The sequence below is a fragment of the Ambystoma mexicanum genome, unplaced genomic scaffold, assembly GCF_040938575.1.
Source record: "Ambystoma mexicanum isolate Mex_15411 unplaced genomic scaffold, UKY_AmexF1_1 Mex_scaf49, whole genome shotgun sequence".
Taxonomy (NCBI): Eukaryota; Metazoa; Chordata; class Amphibia; order Caudata; family Ambystomatidae; genus Ambystoma; species Ambystoma mexicanum.
The window spans coordinates 1825340-1846536 of record NW_027182465.1 but is presented as its reverse complement, the minus strand read 5'-3'; the positions used below and the strand labels follow the sequence as shown (position 1 = coordinate 1846536).

At 46.0% G+C, this 21197-nt stretch overlaps 1 protein-coding gene across 1 annotated transcript; it reads left to right on the top strand.

The window, feature by feature from the left end:
• The first annotated feature begins 1844 nt into the window (after positions 1-1844).
• LOC138560845 (zinc finger protein 84-like) lies at positions 1845-8665 on the top strand. The gene has a single exon (XM_069642751.1). It carries the CDS (start codon positions 2471-2473, stop codon positions 3632-3634), a length of 1164 nt encoding a protein of 387 aa, XP_069498852.1. The 5' UTR covers positions 1845-2470; the 3' UTR covers positions 3635-8665.
• Positions 8666-21197: the final 12532 nt, after the last annotated feature.

Sequence of the window (21197 nt, the reverse complement as noted above, 5' to 3'; positions counted from 1 at the left end):
TGGTCAGCCTTCTGTTTACATAACATTTGCCGATTTTAAGGCCGCGTTTGACAGTATTAATCGGATAAAACTGTGGGACATTTTGGCAAAATTGAACTGTCCTAACTGGCTACTTGACATATTCATTAAATTGCACAGCAGGAATAGAGTTAATATTCGCCTTGATAACAATGGCCTATTATCACAACCAGTTATGGTCAATAAAGGGGTAAAGCAAGAATGCCTGTTAGCGGCCCATTTATTTATTCTTTATTTAGCCAATTTGATTCGTCGTCTGCCCTCTAAGGCCAATTGCCCCGCCAAATATGAAGACCTATTGGTCTCTGCGCTCCTGCACGCTGATGATCTTGTCATCATTGATCACACGTACAGCTGCATGGAATCCATGCTGGAAGAGCTGGGTTGTTTTGCTAAAGAACACTGTTTGACGATTAATTTGAAGAAGACCCAAATAATGTTGGTTGCTGCCAGGAAAGTTAACAAACTGCAGATGAATTTGTCCCAGGGAGCAATTGAATATACAGATAAGCATCTTGGGGTCCTGTTTGATAGTAGGAGTGGGTATAATTCGATGAGAGTTGAAAAAATCTGACGTGCAAAGCAAATGACTATGCTTGTGAAGGGATTTGCTAATAATTATGCAGGATACTATCTGAAGGGGATTTTAATACTCTATAGGCAATGGTTCACCCCAACTATAACATATGGATTGGAAGCAATACCTATGGTAAATGTTTGTTGGCTGGACAGAATTGAGGCTTTTTTGGCGTAATGTTCTGTCCTTGCCTCCATCATGCCCAATTCAATATATTAGAGTTGAGCTGGGCCTCCAATCCTTGAGATAGATTGTACTGCAACATTGTGGCCTACTGTACCTCAAAGCTATTTTCCACCCTGAAAGTGAACTCCTTCACAAGATTGGTACGAAAGTATTCCTACTTGACAAAAAGACCCGGGCAAATAGTTATGATAAATCTTGTCAATTGGTGTTTAAGGAACTTGATTGGACTATCGAGCGTAGCCGATGCAGTAGCTTTGAATATATTAAACATGCCTATAAATCGAAGACGAGACGCAAAGATTGGCAAAGTAATTTTCAACGAATGAGGGAACATCACAACTATGGGTTTTTGGAGGGCACAGTACATACTTGCCTATGAACCCAATTTTATCTAATTCGTTGTCCTGATCCAATGATTCGTACATTTAGGCTTCTCATGCGTACAAATCAACTGCAAGTTGCAGAACAATCTTGAAACAGTGAGACAATTGCTGACTGGCTGCCCTAAGATGCAATCCTTGTATCTGTTGAATTCTGAGTGTCCATTATATACAGTCTGATCATTTCTGGAATTAGTATTTGAACACTCAGTCTGAATCGATGCATATTGCCTTATTTAAAGTTTGGTCCGTTGTACCTTCATTTATGGAAACAGGCAATTGAATGAATAACATAGTAAATAGTGACAAAGAAGAGGAAGAGTGAGAAAGCTACGAAAATATACTGTGGAATCTGAGACAAAGTTGTATGAAGATTGATGATTCGGTGAATTGGTGAAATGATGTCTTGATGAATTTTAGAGTGTAATCGATTGGATTATCCTATAATGAAAATGTAAAATGTTAATTATGAAATAATTGTTAGCGTTATTTTTAGCGATAATGATGTCTTATTAGGTAATAAGTTGTAATAGTTCTGTGAACTAAAAAATGACTAAATAAATAAATTTGTGTATGGAAATTGGGGGCTCCCATGTACTCATTTAGTCATTTCTGAATAAATAAAATGGTAGAACGTATATACATGTTCCTGATGATTACAATATCCATTTTAATTTGTTTTTTCTTCTTAATGTTTTGGATGCTAACATTTTCTAAATCGAAATTAAACACAATATTCCGGCTGCATGTTACCTCGGTCCCATTAAACACTCTCATTGGAGAACCACTACGCTGCCACCTATTAGGTCGCCTTTCCCCAATAGATGGTACTTCAAAGTTGTACAAGTTACACTGCTATGTGATGCCTGCAATTGTGAATGTGTTGAAACTAATAATGTGCATCTCCTTTTATGTTAATAGGTGATTGATGTCCCAACAATGCAGCAGGAATTGTTCGATTCTCTGGACTAACGCAGTGAGAAGCTTCATTGTTAGAATATGCAATTTCTAATAATCTGAGAAGTGTGCAGGTTTGGAGTCCAGTTGTCTTTTCAGAATATTCAAGAACTGAGAAGCTTGTTGGATACATGATGGCTTCCGTCCATGCAAACCCTTTGTGCTAACATCCAGTACCAAAGCTGGTTCATTCTGTCAGTCTTGAGGAGAGGGGATATCTAGCACGAAAATATCAATGTGTTATGTGCAGTAAGAAAATCACTTCTCAGTTGTGCTCTGAATTTGTGTGAAAAGGCTCCTCTTATTGGCACCTGACAAAATAAAGTGGCAAGAAACTTGAAACGTGCTCAGAATGTGGGAACAATTGCCATCTCAAGAATATACGTATTGCCCACATGTGGACGTAGGTGAACAAACTTATCAGTGCACTGAATTTGAGAATAGCGTCCATTTACAGGATACAAGTATGCGCCACCAGCAAATGCATACAGGTGAGAAACCTCATGAGTGCACTGAATGTGAGGAAGAGTTTTCTGAGAAGGGAGATCTTATTTGTCACCAGAGAACACATACAGTTGAGAAACCCTATGAGTGCATTGAATGTGGGAAAGGGTTTGCTCAGAAGAGACATCTTATTAGCCACCACAGTAGACATACAGGTGAGAAACCTTATGAGTGCATTGAATGTGGGAAAGGGTTTGTACAAAAGCGAGATCTTACTATCCACCAGAGAACACATACAGGAGAGAAACCTTATGAATGCATTGAATGTGGGAAAGGGTTTCCTCAGAAAGGACATCTTACTATCCACCAGAGAACACATACAGGAGAGAAACCTTATGAATGCATTGAATGTGGGAAAGGGTTTCCTCAGAAGAGACATCTTCTTAGCCACCAAAGCACACATACAGGAGAGAAACCTTATGAGTGCATTGAATGTGGGAAAGGGTTTGCTAAGAAGGGACATCTTAGTCGCCACCGGAGAACACATACAGGTGAGAAACCTTATGAGTGCATTGAATGTGGGAAAGGGTTTGCTCAGAAGGGACTTCTTATTATCCACCAGAGTAAACATACAGGTGAGAAACCTTATCAGTGCACTGAATGTGGGAAAGGGTTTGCTACAAAGGGAGAGCTTACTATCCACAGGAGAAGACATACAGGTGAGAAACCTTATGCGTGTACTGAATGTGAGAAAAGGTTTGCTAGAAAGGGAGAGCTTATTATCCATCAGAGAACACATACAGGTGAGAAACCTTATGAGTGCATTGAATGTCGGAAAGGTTTTGCTCAGAAGGAACATCTTATTAAGCACCAGAGAACACATACAGGTGAGAAACCTTATGAGTGCACTGAATGTCAGAAAGCGTTTGCTACAAAGGGCGAGCTTACTATCCACCAGAGAACACATACTGGTGAGAAACCTTATAAATGCATTGAATGTGGAAAAAGGGTTACTCTGAAGAGCCTACTTATTCGCCACCAGAGAACACACACCGGTGAAAAAAACTCATAACTGTGTTTAGTGTGGAAAATGGTTTAGTCATAAGGGAGGTCTAATTTACCATCATACAGGTGAGAAACCTCATACGTGTAGGGAATGTAGGAAGAGTTTATTTTGGAAGAGTGATTTTATTCGCCACCGGATAATACATACAGGTGAGAAACCTTACTGGTGCACTGAATGTGGAAAATGCTTCAGTCGGAACAGTCACCTTGTTAGGCAGCAGACTGAACATGCATGCCTGGGTCCATTTCAGCGTAGTGAATGTGGCGAATACTTCAGTACACAGGATGTTGTTATCTGCCATAAGAGAGGACATGCAGTTGGTGAAATCTCTTCTGCAATTAAAAATACTTCAGAAAGAAGGAGGTGCTTCTACAAAGCTACTCGGGGTAATCACAAGTTGGGCGGTAAGGGATACCGGGCACTGGTAATCCCTTACCGCCCAATTCCGTGGTCCCGTAGTGGGAGCCTCAAAGAATGTGTGGTCTGACCACACGTCCTTTAAGGGTCCTGCTAAAGGACCAGGGCGCTAGTACCGCAAATTGCGGTACCGTTATTAGCTACTTCCCCATTCCCATTGAGCCCTATGGGGGCTCAAATGGGAATGGGGAATGGTTTGTTCAATGGGGACTTACCGGTCCCTCCAGGGTTGGAATGCACCGGTAAATCCCCATTGAACGAGACCGGTGCTGGACCCGGTATTGGAGGCAGCCATGGTTACCTCCAATCTCGGAATGAGGCCCACTGAGTTTTCCATGGCTGTTGGCTTATGCTGTGAAGAACCTGCCTCCACAGCTGTTCTCGGTTTCCTTTGGCACACAAATAATGGATGATTATGATTGTTGAATCCATGTTTGAAATGCATCTCTTCTGGAATATTCAGGAGGGAGACTGTACCTTCTGTGTTAAGGTAACCATCCCATGGAACACTTTGTATAAGGACTTCTTGCAAATTAATGGGCCCCAACATTTTGGAAATGCTTAAAGACTCAATGGTTGAATCAATAACTATAGACGATCATAGGATATATGGGGTGTCGCTTGGGGCCCCGGCAGCTAGGAAGGGCTCTGACCCTAAGGGGAGGACCCCAGTTCTCGGCTTAGCTAAGGTCTAGCGCCCTTCCTATGCTTCAGGGAAGCTACCAGCTGCTGAAATGGAAACCAAAGGGTGTCCCCTCTCTTCTTTTTAAGTACCAATATTATGCTCTTGCTACATAGATTCTAAAAGTGGATTTGGAGGGATTCAGAGTGCATTTCCCTTCCCAACTCCATTGCACAGCTCTTTCACTGTACAACCCTTAATACATACTAAACTCCTGGGTTCTACAAGACATCCACAACCGTTTCTGTCACATCTAATGCACATATATAGGGATAGAGAAGGTTTTCACAAAACAGAAAGGCTTCCGGGAGAGAAACATAATATGCATTACATAAGTGTTATCAATTAGCATTTCACTGGACCAACGTCTTGGAGCCAAGAATGACTAGCGGTGTAAAAAAGAAAGTATTTATTTTCACATAAAAATCCCTCATACATTCTCTATAAAATATCACAATATTCCAACTCTCCATGTTCACATGGAATCCAAACAAATGTGTTTGTCTGGTAAGCATCAAGTCTCATCTTCTGTGATAAAATCAATCTACATCACTTCTGTAGTCAAGGACATTCAAATACATGCTAAGCATAGAAAAGCCCTGTCCAACTCCTCCTGGGTTTAAATAGTTACAATTTGTTTCTACTTAAGTAAACTAACAAATTACTTGCCTCTGATGAAACCTTTCTGCCGCTAGAGGGTACTGCACAGCTCTACATGATCACTCCCAACTCCAGCAAGTTGATGTGCTCCAGAGACTCTGTGGGAGTCCACAGTCTGCTCACCATAAGATCTGTCAAGTGAGAACCCCCAACCGGTCAGAGAGTTGTCTCTGACCATCATCACCTGGTGAAAGGTTGACCACCATACTCAGACCTGAGAAACTGAATCGAGACCTCCAGGAGGTCCCATATTTGGCCCTAGAAATGCGATCATTGTCAATAAAGAAGCCACTGAAGCCATCTCATTCACAGGCTTGGCTCCAGCACCACAAGGTGGCAGGTGGCCCAGAGGGCGCAGGAAGGCAGAGGCTCGGACTTGTGTCTGTAATTGAAGGACATTGACCATCCAGAAAAAGAAAGCCGCTCCATCTTCGGATGGGAAAGCCTTGCCCATGTGATTGTCCAAAACTGCCCTGCTAAATCGGAGAGACTGGGATGGCAGAACCTGAGACTGTTTGGAGTTCAGGGAAAAGCCCAAACTGCAAGAGAGTGCATGTACTTCGTACATGCTCTGACAGCAGGAATAGAGTTAATATTCGCCTTGATAACAATGGCCTATTATCACAACCAGTTATGGTCAATAAAGGGGTAAAGCAAGAATGCCTGTTAGCGGCCCATTTATTTATTCTTTATTTAGCCAATTTGATTCGTCGTCTGCCCTCTAAGGCCAATTGCCCCGCCAAATTTGAAGACCTATTGGTCTCTGCGCTCGTGCACACTGATGATCTTGTCATCATTGATCACACGTACAGCGGCATGGAATCCATGCTGGAAGAGCTGGGTTGTTTTGCTAAAGAACACTGTTTGACGATGAGCTCAGATGAGCCAGTCCAGGTATGGAAAGACATGGATGCTGTCCCTCCTGAGTCGAGCCGCTACCTCTGCAAGCAGCTTGGTGAAAACCCTGGGTGCTGACGAAAGACAGAATGAAGGATGGTGTTCAGAGAGAGGGGGGTGGCCCACGCACTGTGCTCTGCTGGGCATTGGACAAAAGGGGACAATATCCATGTTTGATCGGCTGCGGGGCCCAAGTTTCGGACCTGGGCTCAGACCACTCCCTGCTGTCACTGAGGTTTGGTGCCCTGGGAAACTGAGTGGATAGTGGCTGCTGCAATACCTCCTCACTGCGAAGCTCTCCCTCTGCCTCTCTGGAAGCATCTGCATTGGCCCCTTCCTGGGGCATGGTTGTCCACGGCAACTCTGGGCAAACGCGGGAATGGTGCAAAAACCCCTGCTCCTTGACGAGAATACCATGGTGGGTTGCTGGACCGTGAGTCCCAAGGTCTTGGTGGTCTCCTTAGATGATTGGACTTTCTGGAGGGCCTCAGCAGCCTTGGCTCCAAATAAGTTCTGTCCGTCACAAGGCATCTCTAGCAGCCTTGACTGGATGTCGACAGCAAACAGAACTTTGCCATGGCACAAGATGCATTCACGCTTTACACTGCTAGATTACCTGATGTAAACACTTTCTTGTCCCATGCGCCCATCCTTTTGCTTTCCCTGTCAGGTGGAAGGGTCAGAAAGGTAGAGGTTTGCAGGCTTGCCATAGTAGCCTGTTCCACCAGGCTTTTTAGGTGATGCATGGGTAGAGAGGAAAGCTGGGTCCAAAGGTGCCGGACAGTGCTTCATGCTAGTTCCTTGCCCATTTAGGGCAACAGAGGCAGGTATCTCCCACCGTTCCAACAATGGTGCCTCTACCACCACGTTGAAGGGCAGCAGCTCCTCTTTGATGCGTCATCCATAATGTCGCAGAGTACGTATTGCACTATGGACCTGGGTGGTGCAGAGAAACCCAGGGTATTGGCCACCTTTGCCATCAGGCAGTAAAAAGCAGCTTGAGGTTTACCTGTGTTGGTGCTCGGTAGAATGTCCAACTCCAGGGAAGTGTCCATCCCAGTGGCCACTGGCAGGTCAGCTGCCAACTCCAGCATGTCACCACGCCCATAGAACTCCTTGGGGAAGTCACTCTATTCCCTATAACTCATGAGCTCCAACCCAAATGGGATCAGGTTGCCTTCCTTGTCGTAAATGTCATACTTCCTCGACCTAAAAGTGTTGATGGGATGTGAAACATATTCCTACGGAGTGACATTGTCGAAACCTGAATGCGTGGAAATAAGGAGCTGAGGTCATGGGGCGTGGCTCCACTATTTATACTGGCCTCAATGTCGTTTCTGGTGCAAAGCGCATGGAGGCGTTGGACGGGCCTGACACAGAGCCGTGCAGTGCCACCTGGTGACGGAAATGTTTCTGGAGAACAGCTGCCCTGGGATTTGAATATCATAGATGAGGAATCTGGTGCAGGACGGAATCCATTAGAAATGCTTCTACTAGGAATTACATTTGTACACCCCGTAAAGTAATTTTACTTTCAACATCAACACATGTGTATTAGAATACCCCAAATTAAATCATATGGAGCCGTCCTGAAAAATAGAAATTGAGAAAGCTATATTCTTGTATGGTTAATTAGACTAAGCTTAGCACAACACATGTGCAAAGATTATTTTTCAAAACATGGAGAATGGAATCCATAAAACTGGAATCTCTATTACTCCAGAAGTCAGTTTCCAAGAAATGCATCCCTCACCTGGAGTGCCATTGGCGCTGAATGCTGCAGTGTTTCCACATTGTGTAGCTAATGCTACAGCACTACAGTTTCCTTTTCACCCCAGGATCCCCTCTAGTGTGTTACACTATTGCCTATCTCTATTGGAGCATTTAGGATTAGTAGATGGTTCCCTAGCCTGGGATCGACATATGGAGGTGCAATTACACAACAGAGGGTGCATGCCCACTATTAAAGCACTATTTTATAAGAAATTGGTTTGGTGGAAGGGCCCGTTGAAGATGTCAAGTGTCCCACTAAATTATGTGGACATGTATTTTAGAAAAGTGGCATTTTGTGAATATAGTAGAAATGGCAAATGGAATAGAAATGTTTGCTGTGTTGTGAGACAATAAAACTCGGGCACATTTGGAAATGAAATGGTACCTTTCTGTCTGAAATGAAAGAGTTGTGGGTGTAATGATATCACAGATGATCTCTAAATTTCAAGAAGGATCATTGGACATAAATGTTCATAAAATAATGCTGATCTTGGATAAATTGATATGTCTAATGTAAAAGTCTTCCACCGGGATTCATACACTGAATGAAATGCTGATGAAATGAATATTGAACTTCAGCCAATATGTCACGGTATTACCATTAAATATAAATTGTTAGTAATCACTCTATTCTTGTGTTACTTTTATTTTTTTGGCTTCACTTTTATGTAAACTGCTTCCTGGAACAGTGGTGATTCATTTGTTGTAATTAGTGGGGTGATCACCTCTATTCCAGTTTAATGCTGGAATGAATGTTATTGTCCAATTTTTAAACTTTCTTGTCATGAACATGGAGAGAGCGGGTTGTGACGCAGAAGGTGGGGTAAAGAGAAGGAGGTGGTAATGGAGTCAGTGGGGGGGGTGGGAAAGCAGTGTACTTGGAGGGAGCTGGTCGTAACGGAGTAGGTGGGGTAAAGTGATGGAAGTGGTAATATGTTCAGTGGAGGGGTGAGAAAGAGGAAAGAGCTGATAGTGAGGGAGAAGGTGCAGGTAAAGAGACGGAGGTGCTGGTGTTCAAATCTGCAGGGTGTGCCCTTCCATACCTTAACCCACAGCTAAATGAGATATGGCATTAAAGAAAGAAATGGAGGACATTAAGATAAAAGAATTCGCAAATCAATGGATTGATACAAAATTGAGTAATCGATCCAGTGAATTAAACCCACATTCTACATTTCCTGACTTTGTATAAACATTTGCTAGCATGACCTGCCACTTTTCTTATACTTTCAACAAAAGCGATGGATGAACTTTCTTTTGTATGGGATTTTGATTACTCTGGTGTTTTTTTTCTTTTCATGGGATTGTGATAACCCAGGCATCAGGAATGATACTGGGACACAAGTTAGACATGATTTTGGCTGAAGACTTATAACACAAACTGGGCTGGGAAAAGGTCTCGCTGTCCCTGCACTAGCAGAGTTTAACTAAACTCAAAACGAAGAATCTGTCGGTGTCAGAATGTCCAATCAAAACCATCCTGTGTCCAAAGTACTATTCTGACCCTCACGCTCTAAACAAATGAATTCTAAGGCGAAAAGGATAATGGGCCTCATTACAAATCGCCCGGTATGGAAACAACGGTGGCGGTAAACCCGCTGCCACCGTTGTTTCCATGCCGGGCGATCACAACTCCTGCGGGCGGGAGGTGATGTTCCCGCCAGGTGTAACGCTCACCTGATTCCCACGGAGGCGCAGGTCTGGCTTCGAGTGCTGATGCTTCTTCAATGGTGAAGCGCAGGACTCTGAAGATGGACAGGAAGGGCCCTCTACTCTGGCTTCTCCGGCTCGCAGGAATATTCCCCTGTGCGTGAAAAGGGAGTATTACCTACTGACTGAGCTATGCTCAAGCCTCCCACTCTCTTCCAACCCTCCACGATACCCTTCCACGATACCCCGTGAAGTCTCACCTTAGGGTCTGAGAGGACAAGCTCTCCATCCTGCTTCTGACGCAGGGGCGCGTTGAACCCAGTTACTTCACTGGATTGAGGTTGGATGGGAGTTCAGGTAAGCTTGATTATACTGGTAAGGCGCTGTAAAAGTTCTGTTGCAAGTTCTAAAGTTCAAGCTTTAAATAATAATGTTCATTGTCTTTTTTCAGGTGATGAATGAAGATTCCTTTGGAGACTTCTTGCAACAAAGCGCTGATGTTGATGTCTTTTCCCCATTGGGGCCAAGGTTCGGAATGCCAGAGATATGGCGCCGACCCGAAGTGAAACGTGCAGTTCCAGTAAAGATCTGGTAAGTCCTAGATGAGCGCTCAGGTAATGTTTTTGCATTCGCTCATCTAATGTCTTTGTCTTTTTTCCCCATAGGGGCCGGGGTCCTGCTTGGAAGCAGCAAGACCCGAAATGAAATGGGAATGACCCAACAGGTAAGTCTTATTCCCTTCCTTCTCTCACCTCTTATTCTTGTCTTTTTCTCTAGGGTCTGAGAAGTGGCTGTGTATCCGGATGATCGCTGCTGTAGATGGAGGAACCCAGGAAAGGTGAGTGAAATGCAGCGCTGCAGCGATCGTAACAAAATGCTTTTAAAAATAATGTCTTCCCTTTCAGGATCGTCGGTGATGTCTCCGTGGTGCAGATTTAGCTGGTAAGGTCTCTTGTCTCCCTTTGCAGGTGACCCAGTATGCTGACAGGCGTGGCTGAAGTCCAGATGCAGGAGCTGACACGGTGAGCGTCCAGCTGCGAGCAGCAGAACAACGCGAAGCGTGAGTTGCTGATCGGGTGTGGTTTAAATAGTTTTGGAAGAAGTCCCAAGTGTGTATCCTTCCTCCGATCAGGTATGTATCCTTCCCCGACCACACCCGGGTGGAAAGTAGTCCCACAGGTAAAGTAGTTCCTATTCAGGCCTCAAGAGGGCCTGGATGTGGCAGCATGGTCTGCATCAGGTAAGTGCACATTAAAACACTTGAACACATGTCTAGCTTTATGAGCCTGGTGCCTAAGGCGCCAGGACAGAGGTCCAATATGAGCCTGGCGCCTAAGGCGCCAGGACTGCGCCCAAAGGGCCCCAGCTTGGGCCCGCTGGCACTCCCCTGGGGGAAATGATGCCTGCCTCTGGGGTTGCTGGGTCGGACCTGGCTCCTTGGAGGTAGGCATCATGACAGTACCCCCCCCTCCCCCCCACTCAAGGCCCCTCCCAAGGTTCTTCCCTCTGGGGGTTTGGGCTTGTTCGGAAATCTCTGGTGAAACCTTTATATTAATCGAGGTGCGTGGACATGGTTACTAGGTTCCCACGATCTCTCCTGAGGTCCATATCCCTTCCAGTCAACAAGATAGAAGAGTTTCGACTTTACCACCTTGGAGTCTAAAATGTCTTTAACTTCTAATTCCCCTTCAGTTTGAACTGGATCTGGAGGCTTGGACAATCGGGTTCCTGGTTGTACTGGCTTCAAAAGTAATGCATGAAAAACTGGATGAATACGCATGTTGGACGGTAGATCCAGTTTAAAGGCCACTGGGTTGATTATAGCTTTGATGGGATAAGGTCCTATGAATCTGGGATTGAAGGTTTGCGGGCCCTTGAGGGGTAAATGTTTAGTTGCTAGCCATACCTGGTCTCCTACTTGGTAAGGAGGAGTTTTACTTCGGTGCAAATCAGCGTTTTCTTTATACTTTTTCTTGGCTTGCTGTAAATGAGTTGCAGCTTCTTTGAAGGCTCAGGTTATTGTGGAATGCAGATGATTTACTGCGGGCATTTCCAGGGTCAGAGGTGGATCTAGATCAGAGGTCCGAGGATGGTGACCATACAAAGTATAAAAGGGGGTTTGTCTGGTTCCAGAATGCACTGAATTGTTGTATGCATATTCTGCGATCCAAAGGATGTCTTTCCAATTTAACTCGGATTGGTGTAACATGCACCGAAGATATTGCTCGAGAATCTGATTGGTTCTCTCGGTTTGTCCGTCGTGCTGGGGGTGGTGGCTGGTGGATAACGGCACATCTATTTGTGCTAGTTGGCAACACTTCTTCCAAAAATGTGAGATAAATTGACTTCCGCGATCCGAGACTAAAATGGAAGGGAAACCATGTATGCAAACTATATTCTCCAGGAATTCCTTGGCCAAGGTGGAAGCTGAAGGCAAACCCTTTAAAGGGATAAAGTGGGCCATTTTGGAGAATAGGTCCACAATTACAAGGATTGTGTTGTAACCAGCACAAGGAGGCAGATCTGTTATAAAGTCCATTGACAGTGTGTGCCATGGTGCCGGTGGAATATCCAAGGGTTGAAGTAGGCCGGCTGGCCTTTTCTTTTGAGCCTTGTTTTGGGCGCAAATTACACAAGACAGTACAAAAAACGTTGTCTTTTCTCCAAGAAGGCCACCAGAAGTGGCGTTTGATTTTTTTCCTCCGTTTTAGCGATACCAGGGTGTCCTTCCATTAAAGATTCATGATGATGGGCAATAACAAGTTCTTGCAATTCTTTACTTGGCAGAAACAACCGCTCCTGGAAGTAGGGTAAGTCATCCTTAACGGTGTAATGAGGACCCTTTTGACTCCATTCCAGTAAGGTTGAAGAGTCAAGAAGTTGTTTTACTTGCGTTTGGATATCCTCAATAGATTGCAATGAAGTTAAGCCTAAGATTCTTTGTTCAGGTATGATGGGCACAGGTTCTAAGCTCGAATTAGGTTCTTCCATGCCAATCCGGGATAAGGCGTCTGCTTTTCCATTCTTGCAGCCAGGGCGATAGGTAATTACAAAATCAAATTCCGCAAAGAATAGAGCCCATCGGAGTTGTCGTGAAGATTGAGCTTTGGCCGTCTTTAAATACTGTAAGTTTCTGTGGTCCGTAATTACGGTGATGGTGTGTCTTGCCCCGAGAAGGTAGTGACGCCAAGCCTTGAAAGGAGATTTGATGGCCAGTAACTCTTTATCGGTAATTGCGTAGTTGATTTCAGGAGGAGAACATTTTCTAGACCAAAAGGCCACTGGGTGTAGTTGGTTAGTTTTTGGGTCTCTTTGCGACAGGACAGCTCCCATGGCCGAACTGGAAGCATCGGTTTCCACTATGTACGGGAGATCTGGGTGCGGGTTCTTCAATACAGGTGCAGAGGTGAATTTGGTTTTCAGGTCCTGGAAGGCTTGTTCGGCCTCAAGAGTCCATTCGAAGCGTTTGTTTTTCTTTAGGAGAGCGGTGATGGGTTGGACTGTTTGGGAAAATTCCGGGATGAATCTTCGATAGAAATTGGCAAAGCCGAGCATGCTCTGTACTCCCTTCACCGAGCTTGGAGATGGCCATTTGAGGATGGCGTCCACCTTTCGCGAGTCCATTCGGACTCCTTGAGGTGTCAGGATGAATCAGAGAAACTCAACTTCTGTGGTATGAAAAACGCATTTTTCGAGTTTTGCAAATAGTCTGTGCTGGCGCAGTTTCTCAAGAACTGCCCTAACATGTTTTCTGTGATCAGATTCTGAAGAGGAGTACACCAGGATGTCGTCAATGTAAACAATGACGCAGACATCGATAAGTTCCCGAAGAACATCATTCATAAAGTACTGAAAGGCGGCAGGTGCATTGCACAAAACGAAGGGCATCACCTGATATTCGAAGAGCCCAAATTTGGTGCGGAAATCAGTCTTCCATTTGTCGCCTTCTTTTATGCGCACCAGGTGATAAGCTCCTAGGAGATCTAACTTGGTGTACACACAAGCGTCTTGCACCTGGTCGATAAGCTCAGGGATCAAGGGCAGAGGATAACGATTCTTAATCGTTATTTGATTTAGGGCGCGATAGTCTATACACGTTCTAAGGTCGCCTTCTTTTTTTTGGCACAAAGAACAGAGCTGAAGAGACAGGAGACTTGGACGGGCGAATAAAACCATTGGCTAGGTACTGATCTAAATACTGACGCAAATGCAGGTTCTCCGGTTCTGTAAGAGCATAAATCCTACTACAAGGTAGTTGAGCATTGGGTACCAGATCGATCTGGCAATCATAAGACCGATGGGGAGGTAACGTGTTAGCCTGTTCTTTCTGAAAAACGTCTTGGAATTCTTGGTATTCTGACGGTAGCTGTACAGGGGTGGAAGTTGCTGTGGCTAGACCCATAGCTGGATTTCTTGGATAACAAGTTGGTTCACAATCAGGAAAACTTATCTTCTTTGCTCGCCAGTCAATTCTGGGATTATGTGTTTCTAACCAAGGAATTCCAAGAATTACTTGAAATTGTGGGGCCTTGATCACATCAAACACGATTGCTTCCCGATGTCCATCCTGACCCACCAGTGTCACTTCAACAGTGGAATGCGTTACAGGCCCTGAGGCTATTTCGGTTCCATCTACTGTAGTAATGACATCTTGGGTTACTTTCGGGCGGAGAGGAAGCTTAATCCTGGAAGCCAATTCACGGTCTATGTAATTTCCAATAGCTCCACTGTCGATGTATGCTTTTATAGCATGCAACTGCTGAGGCTGTTTTGGGTCCACGAGCACCATTGGCATGACGAAATGCGAGGTCAAAGAGTTAATTTTCAAGCTCGGCAAGCGGACCCCTACGCTTGCCGGGCTAGGTCGTTTCCCGAATCAGGTGTCACTAATTCGTTATCAGTAGCTCCGACCACCTTCTTAAGTGGTTTAACTGGACAATTTCGAAGAAAGTGACCGGAAGTCCCGCAATACAGACAAAGTTGCATTTGCCGCCTTCTCTCTTGTTCTTTCTGTGTTAATGGTCCTTTAACACCACCGATTTGCATAGGTTCAGATACGTCGGTACTCTTGGAGGTAGCGTGGTTTTTGATCGGTGCTTGATTTTCATACTTGAACCGATCTGCTTTTCTATTTTGAAGTCTGTGATCAAGTTGAACCACCAAGTCAATGTAGTCTGCGCAGACCTGGGGTGGGTTTACTATCTGAGCTAGAACATCCTTAAGCTCTCTGCGCAGGCCTCGATGAAACAGTGTGATTCTTTTGCTTTCTGGCCATTTGGTTTCCACAACCAGTCTGTTAAAGGTGGCTATGTAGGACAGAAGATCCTGATTACCTTGTCGTAAGGATAGCAGTTCGTTATCAAGGGCCTGTCCTTGAGAGTGTCGAGCGAACAATCTTTCCATGCTGTCCTGGAAGCCCTGAAAATTCTGGAGGATGGGATCATCCTGATTTACCAATGGAATAGACCAATCGGCAGCACTGCCACTGAGGTAAGATAGTATAAAGGCTACCTTGGTCTGGTCGTTAGGGAAGGCTCCGGGTCTGCATAGAAAGTGTAAACGACATTGGTTCATAAAGACGGCATATTTCTTGGGATCCCCCGCAAAACGTTCAGGCGGGGCCAAAGGCATGTGTCCAGGTAGATTAATTTGTACCGGGTTACTCAAACCCATTGATGTGGAAATGTCTCCGGAATTAGGTAAAGGAGTGTGCCCTGCCTGGGCCTGTAATAACCTTTTGGCTCGGTCATCAGTTCTTTCCTTAGATAAGATCAGTTCTCTTTTGAGAGCGTTAGTCTCCTGGCGGGCTGAGTGCACCTCTGCCCGTAATTCCCCCAAAAGCTGGGCCAGCTGGTCAGTCTCGGAAGTCTCCATAGCGCCCGGGTGGGAAATTGTGGGTAGGCTTCGCGTTCTGTAACGCTCACCTGATTCCCACGGAGGCGCAGGTCTGGCTTCGAGTGCTGATGCTTCTTCAATGGTGAAGCGCAGGACTCTGAAGATGGACAGGAAGGGCCCTCTACTCTGGCTTCTCCGGCTCGCAGGAATATTCCCCTGTGCGTGAAAAGGGAGTATTACCTACTGACTGAGTTATGCTCAAGCCTCCCACTCTCTTCCAACCCTCCACGATACCCTTCCACGATTCCCCATGAAGTCTCACCTTAGGGTCTGAGAGGACGAGCTCTCCATCCTGCTTCTGATGCAGGGGCGCGTTGAACCCAGTTACTTCACTGGATTGAGGTTGGATGGGAGTTCAGGTAAGCTTGATTATACTGGTAAGGCGCTGTAAAAGTTCTGTTGCAAGTTCTAAAGTTTAAGCTTTAAATAATAATGTTCATTGTCTTTTTTCAGGTGATGAATGAAGATTCCTTTGGAGACTTCTTGCAACAAAGCGCTGATGTTGATGTCTTTTCCCCATTGGGGCCAGGGTTCGGAATGCCGGAGATATGGCGCCGACCCGAAGTGAAACGTGCAGTTCCAGTAAAGATCTGGTAAGTCCTAGATGAGCGCTCAGGTAATGTTTTTGCATTCGCTCATCTAATGTCTTTGTCTTTTTTCCCCATAGGGGCCGGGGTCCTGCTTGGAAGCAGCAAGACCCGAAATGAAATGGGAATGACCCAACAGGTAAGTCTTATTCCCTTCCTTCTCTCACCTCTTATTCTTGTCTTTTTCTCTAGGGTCTGAGAAGTGGCTGTGTATCCGGATGATCGCTGCTGTAGATGGAGGAACCCAGGAAAGGTGAGTGAAATGCAGCGCTGCAGCGATCGCAATGAAATGCTTTTAAAAATAATGTCTTCCCTTTCAGGATCGTCGGTGATGTCTCCGTGATGCAGGTTTAGCTGGTAAGGTCTCTTGTCTCCCTTTGCAGGTGACCCAGGATGCTGACAGGCGTGGCTGAAGTCCAGATGCAGGAGCTGACACGGTGAGCGTCCAGCTGCGAGGAGCAGAACAACGCGAAGCGTGAGTTGCTGATCGGGTGTGGTTTAAATAGCTTTGGAAGAAGTCCCAAGTGTGTATCCTTCCTCCGATCAGGTATGTATCCTTCCCCGACCACACCCGGGTGGAAAGTAGTCCCACAGGTAAAGTAGTTCCTATTCAGGCCTCAAGAGGGCCTGGATGTGGCAGCATGGTCTGCATCAGGTAAGTGCACATTAAAACACTTGAACACATGTCTAGCTTTATGAGCCTTGCGCATAAGGCGCCAGGACAGAGGTCCAATATGAGCCTGGCGCCTAAGGCTCCAGGACTGCATCCAAAGGGCCCCAGCTTGGGCCCGCTGGCACTCCCCTGGGGGAAATGATGCCTGCCTCTGGGGTTGCTGGGTCGGACCTGGCTCTTTGGAGGTAGGCATCATAACACCAGGTCTGACCTGGCGGGTTTAACACCGCCCGCCTGCAGGCAGACGAGGAAACACCGGCAGCATTACGAGATGCTGCCGGTGTTTCCATGATTCCCATTCCCATTGAGTCCCATAGGACTCAATGGGAATGGGGATTAACACCATTCCGCCTCCGTGATTCCTGGAAAACCGGGGTTGTAATGCCCCGGTAATTCCGGGAATCACGGAGGCTGAATGGTAATACGAGTCCGGCGGTAACCAGGTGGTTTTACCGCCGCGGTTACCGCCGGACTCATAATGAGGCCCAATGTCTTTGGCCTTGAATGTTTTATAAATGTTCAGCTGCAGGCTGTTTAAATGCCATGTCTGCTCCGGCGGCGGGTTGTGCAAGTTATTCACACCCTGGGATAGGTAGTGGAGCAACCCCTCAGGACGCGCCATTCCCCTAGCTTCAACCACACTTTCTCTCTATTGACTACGTTGAAGGCCGCCTTGAAGTCAATGGGCCTCATTATGACCCAGGCGTTAAGTGTTTAACGGTGCCGTAAAAGGCTGCAGCGCCGTTAAACACCTAGTGCCTAATTACGAGGTCCCTTTGCGGGACCCGACCTTAACAGCTTTACCAGCCGTTAAAGTAGGGACCCGCAAAGGGACCTTGGTGCTAATTACGGTACCGCAATTTGCGGTACCGTAATTAGTGCCTTCCCCATTCCCATTGAGCCCTATGGGGCAAAAATGGGAATGGGGAAGGGCCATGGCGGCATGGGGAATTACCGCCCCACCAACCTCGGAATGGGGTGGTAATTCCCCAGTCCTAATGAGGCCCAATATATAATGCGTACAAGGGGGGATTATTTGGTTGAAGGGCTTTATCTCTCAAGCTATTCATAACAAATAAATTGAGTGGTCGAATATCCGGTTCTGACTCCACTCTGAAAGCGGCTCAACACCCACGTGCCCTCTGCCCAAGTTTGTAGTTTCTGCAATAATAAAGAGGCAAACATTTTACATCTAGCATAGACAGTAGTCTATAATTTCCCGGATCTGATCTGTTCCCCTTTTTAAATACAGGCACTAATATTGCAGTCTGCCAGGACTCAGAGATTTTCCCCTCTTTAAGGACCTTTTCAATCAGAATTTTCAGTAATTTCACTCAGAAAGTAGGTTTATTTTTCATGACAGCATTCGAAAGACCATTAGGTCCCGGTGCACGAAAGGCTCTAAGTTTGCAGATTTTGTCTGAGAGTTCTTCCTAATTTACTGTGTAAGTGGGGGGACCTGTTTGACTATAGTTAACGCTATGTCCGTCTCCACCATTTCTCCATTACGTTTCTCCAGGAACCCCACCCATTCCTCAGCATTTATGGGATTGATTTGAGGGGTTACCATGCTCCCTCTCACCTCCCCCAACAAAGCCCAGATATTCTGCGTGTTTCTGGAGCAGATAACTTTAACGGTCTTTTGCCAACATTTATGTTTTTTTGTTCTTTTCCTTTGTTTAGACCAGACCTATATTGGTTCTTCAATTCTCTTATCTTGTTATGGGCTGCAATTACGGACTTAATAGTGGTCTTGACTTTGTGTATTTCACTGCTGAGCGTACATTTGGCATTGCATATTACTTTGTCATAAGTCGGTATAGTACCCGATTCCCTAATGATAAGTAATGATTTTTTTGTAGCATACTTTCCTGCAAAAGTACAAATCCATCTTTCCATGTCCTCAAATGACATGGAATTAAACAGATTATAGTACTTTATATCCCAGACTTTAATGTCCTGACTTGCTCTCAAGATATTTTTTCGGACCACTACAGACGTGTGGCTGATTGATTGGTTAAAGTATTACCAGTCAGGATAGTCTGGGCAGAGTAAGTAATACTTTCAGAGGTCATACTCGGTGCTTTATGGTCACTCCAGTCGTTATCTAGGACTTTCATATCTTTGACCATGGATGCCACCTCACTACTTGTAAAGATATAATCAAGTGTGCGACACGCTCCTCCCGCCCTCTAGGTAAATTTACCTGGGTGTTCACTAAATGTACGCCCGTTGATAAATACGAGGTCCTACTTTTTTAGGAACCACAACCATCGCTTCCCCTCCTCATCATTGTACTTATGTTCCATAAGTGAGAGCGGATGTAAAGATGTATTATTGATAATTCCACTTGCCCCTTTGGTTTGGCAGTTAAAGTCACCAGCCAGTATGATATAATTGCTTCTCGTTGCACTCCTCCATTCACACAACAAATCATGCAAGACTTCTTGGATTCATTCTCTACCTGTCGCACCATAGGGGTATATAGATTGACCAATAACATTTTTACCCAATTCTCATTCATAGAAATAACCAACTCCCCAGCATTAATATTGTCTACACATTTAGTTAAGATTTCTCTGGATACTATTGACTTTTCCACCCTTATCATTAGTCCCCCATAAGGTCTTCCAAACTGTGCCTTTTTGCCAGGGTATGATATGTCATGTAGCCATCTATTACAAAAAGGGTAAGTAGCCAGGTTTCCTGGAGCATAAAAATGCAATGTTCCATAATAAGTGGCAGTGAGCCATTGCTACAGACACACCCCTCCCATTGCCTGCACCTCTTGAAGAGCATGGCCAGCTACAGACACACCCCTCCCATTGCCTGCACCTCTTAAAGAACATGGCCAGCTACAGACACACCCCTCCCATTGCCTGCGGCCAGTTACAGACACACCCCTCCCATTGCCTACACCTCTTAAGGAACATGGCCAGCTACAGACACACTCCTCCCATTGCCTGCACCTCTTGAAGAACATGGCCAGCCACAAGACACACCCCTCCCATTGCCTGCACCTCTTAAAGAACATAGCCAGCTACAGACACACCCCTCCCATTGCCTGAACCTCTTGAAGAACATGGCCAGCAACAGACACACCCCTCCCATTGCCTGAACTACAGACACACCCCTCCCATTGCCTGCTCCTCTTAAAGAACATGGCCAGCCACAGACACACCCCTCCCATTGCCTGCACCTCTTGAAGAACATGGCCAACCACAGACACACCCCTCCCATTGCCTGCACCTCTTAATGAACATGGCCAACTACAGACACACCCCTCCCATTGCCTGCACCTCTTAATGAACATGGCCAGCCACAGACACACCCCTCCCATTGCCTGCACCTCTTGAAGAACATGGCCAGCCACAGACACACCCCTCCCATTGCCTGCACCTCTTGAAGAACATGGCCAACCACAGACACACCACTCCCATTGCCTGCACCCCTTAAAGAACATGGCCAGCCGCAGACGCAACCTCCCATTGCCTGCATCCCTTAAAGAACATGGCCAGCCACAGACACACCGCTCCCATTGCATGCACCTCTTGAAGAACATGGCCAGCCACAGACACACCCCTCCCATCGCCTGCACCTCTTGAAGAACATGGCCAGCCACAGACACATCCCTCCCATTGGCTGCACCTCTTGAAGAACATGGCCAGCCACAGACACACCCCTCCCATTGCCTGCACCTCTTGAAGAACACGGCCAGCCACAGACACACCCCTCCCATTGCCTGCACCTCTTGAAGAACATGGCCAGCCACAAACACACCCCTTCCATTGCCTGCACCACTTAAAGAACACGACCAGCCACTGACTCACCCCTCCCATTGCCTGCACCTCTTAATGAACATGGCCAGCCACAGACACACCCCTCACATTGCCTGCACCTCTTAAAGAACATGACCAGACACACCCCTCCCATTGCCTGTACCTCTTAATGAACATGGTCAGCACCTCTTAAAGAACATAGCCAGCTACAGACACGCCCCTCCCATTGCCTGCACCTCTTAAAGAACATGGCCAGCCACAGACACACCCCTTCCATTGCCTGCACCTCTTAAAGGACATGGCCAGCTACAGACACACCCCTCCCATTGCCTGCACCTCTTAAAGAACCTGGCCAGCTACAGACACACCCCTTCCATTGCATGCACCTCTTAAAGAATATGGCCAGCTACAGACACAACCCTCCCATTGCCTGCTCCTCTTAAAGAACATGGCCAGCCACAGACACACCCCTCCCATTGCCTGCTCCTCTTAAAGAACATGGCCAGCTACTTACACACCCCTCCCATTGCCTGCACCTCTTAAAGAACATGGCCAG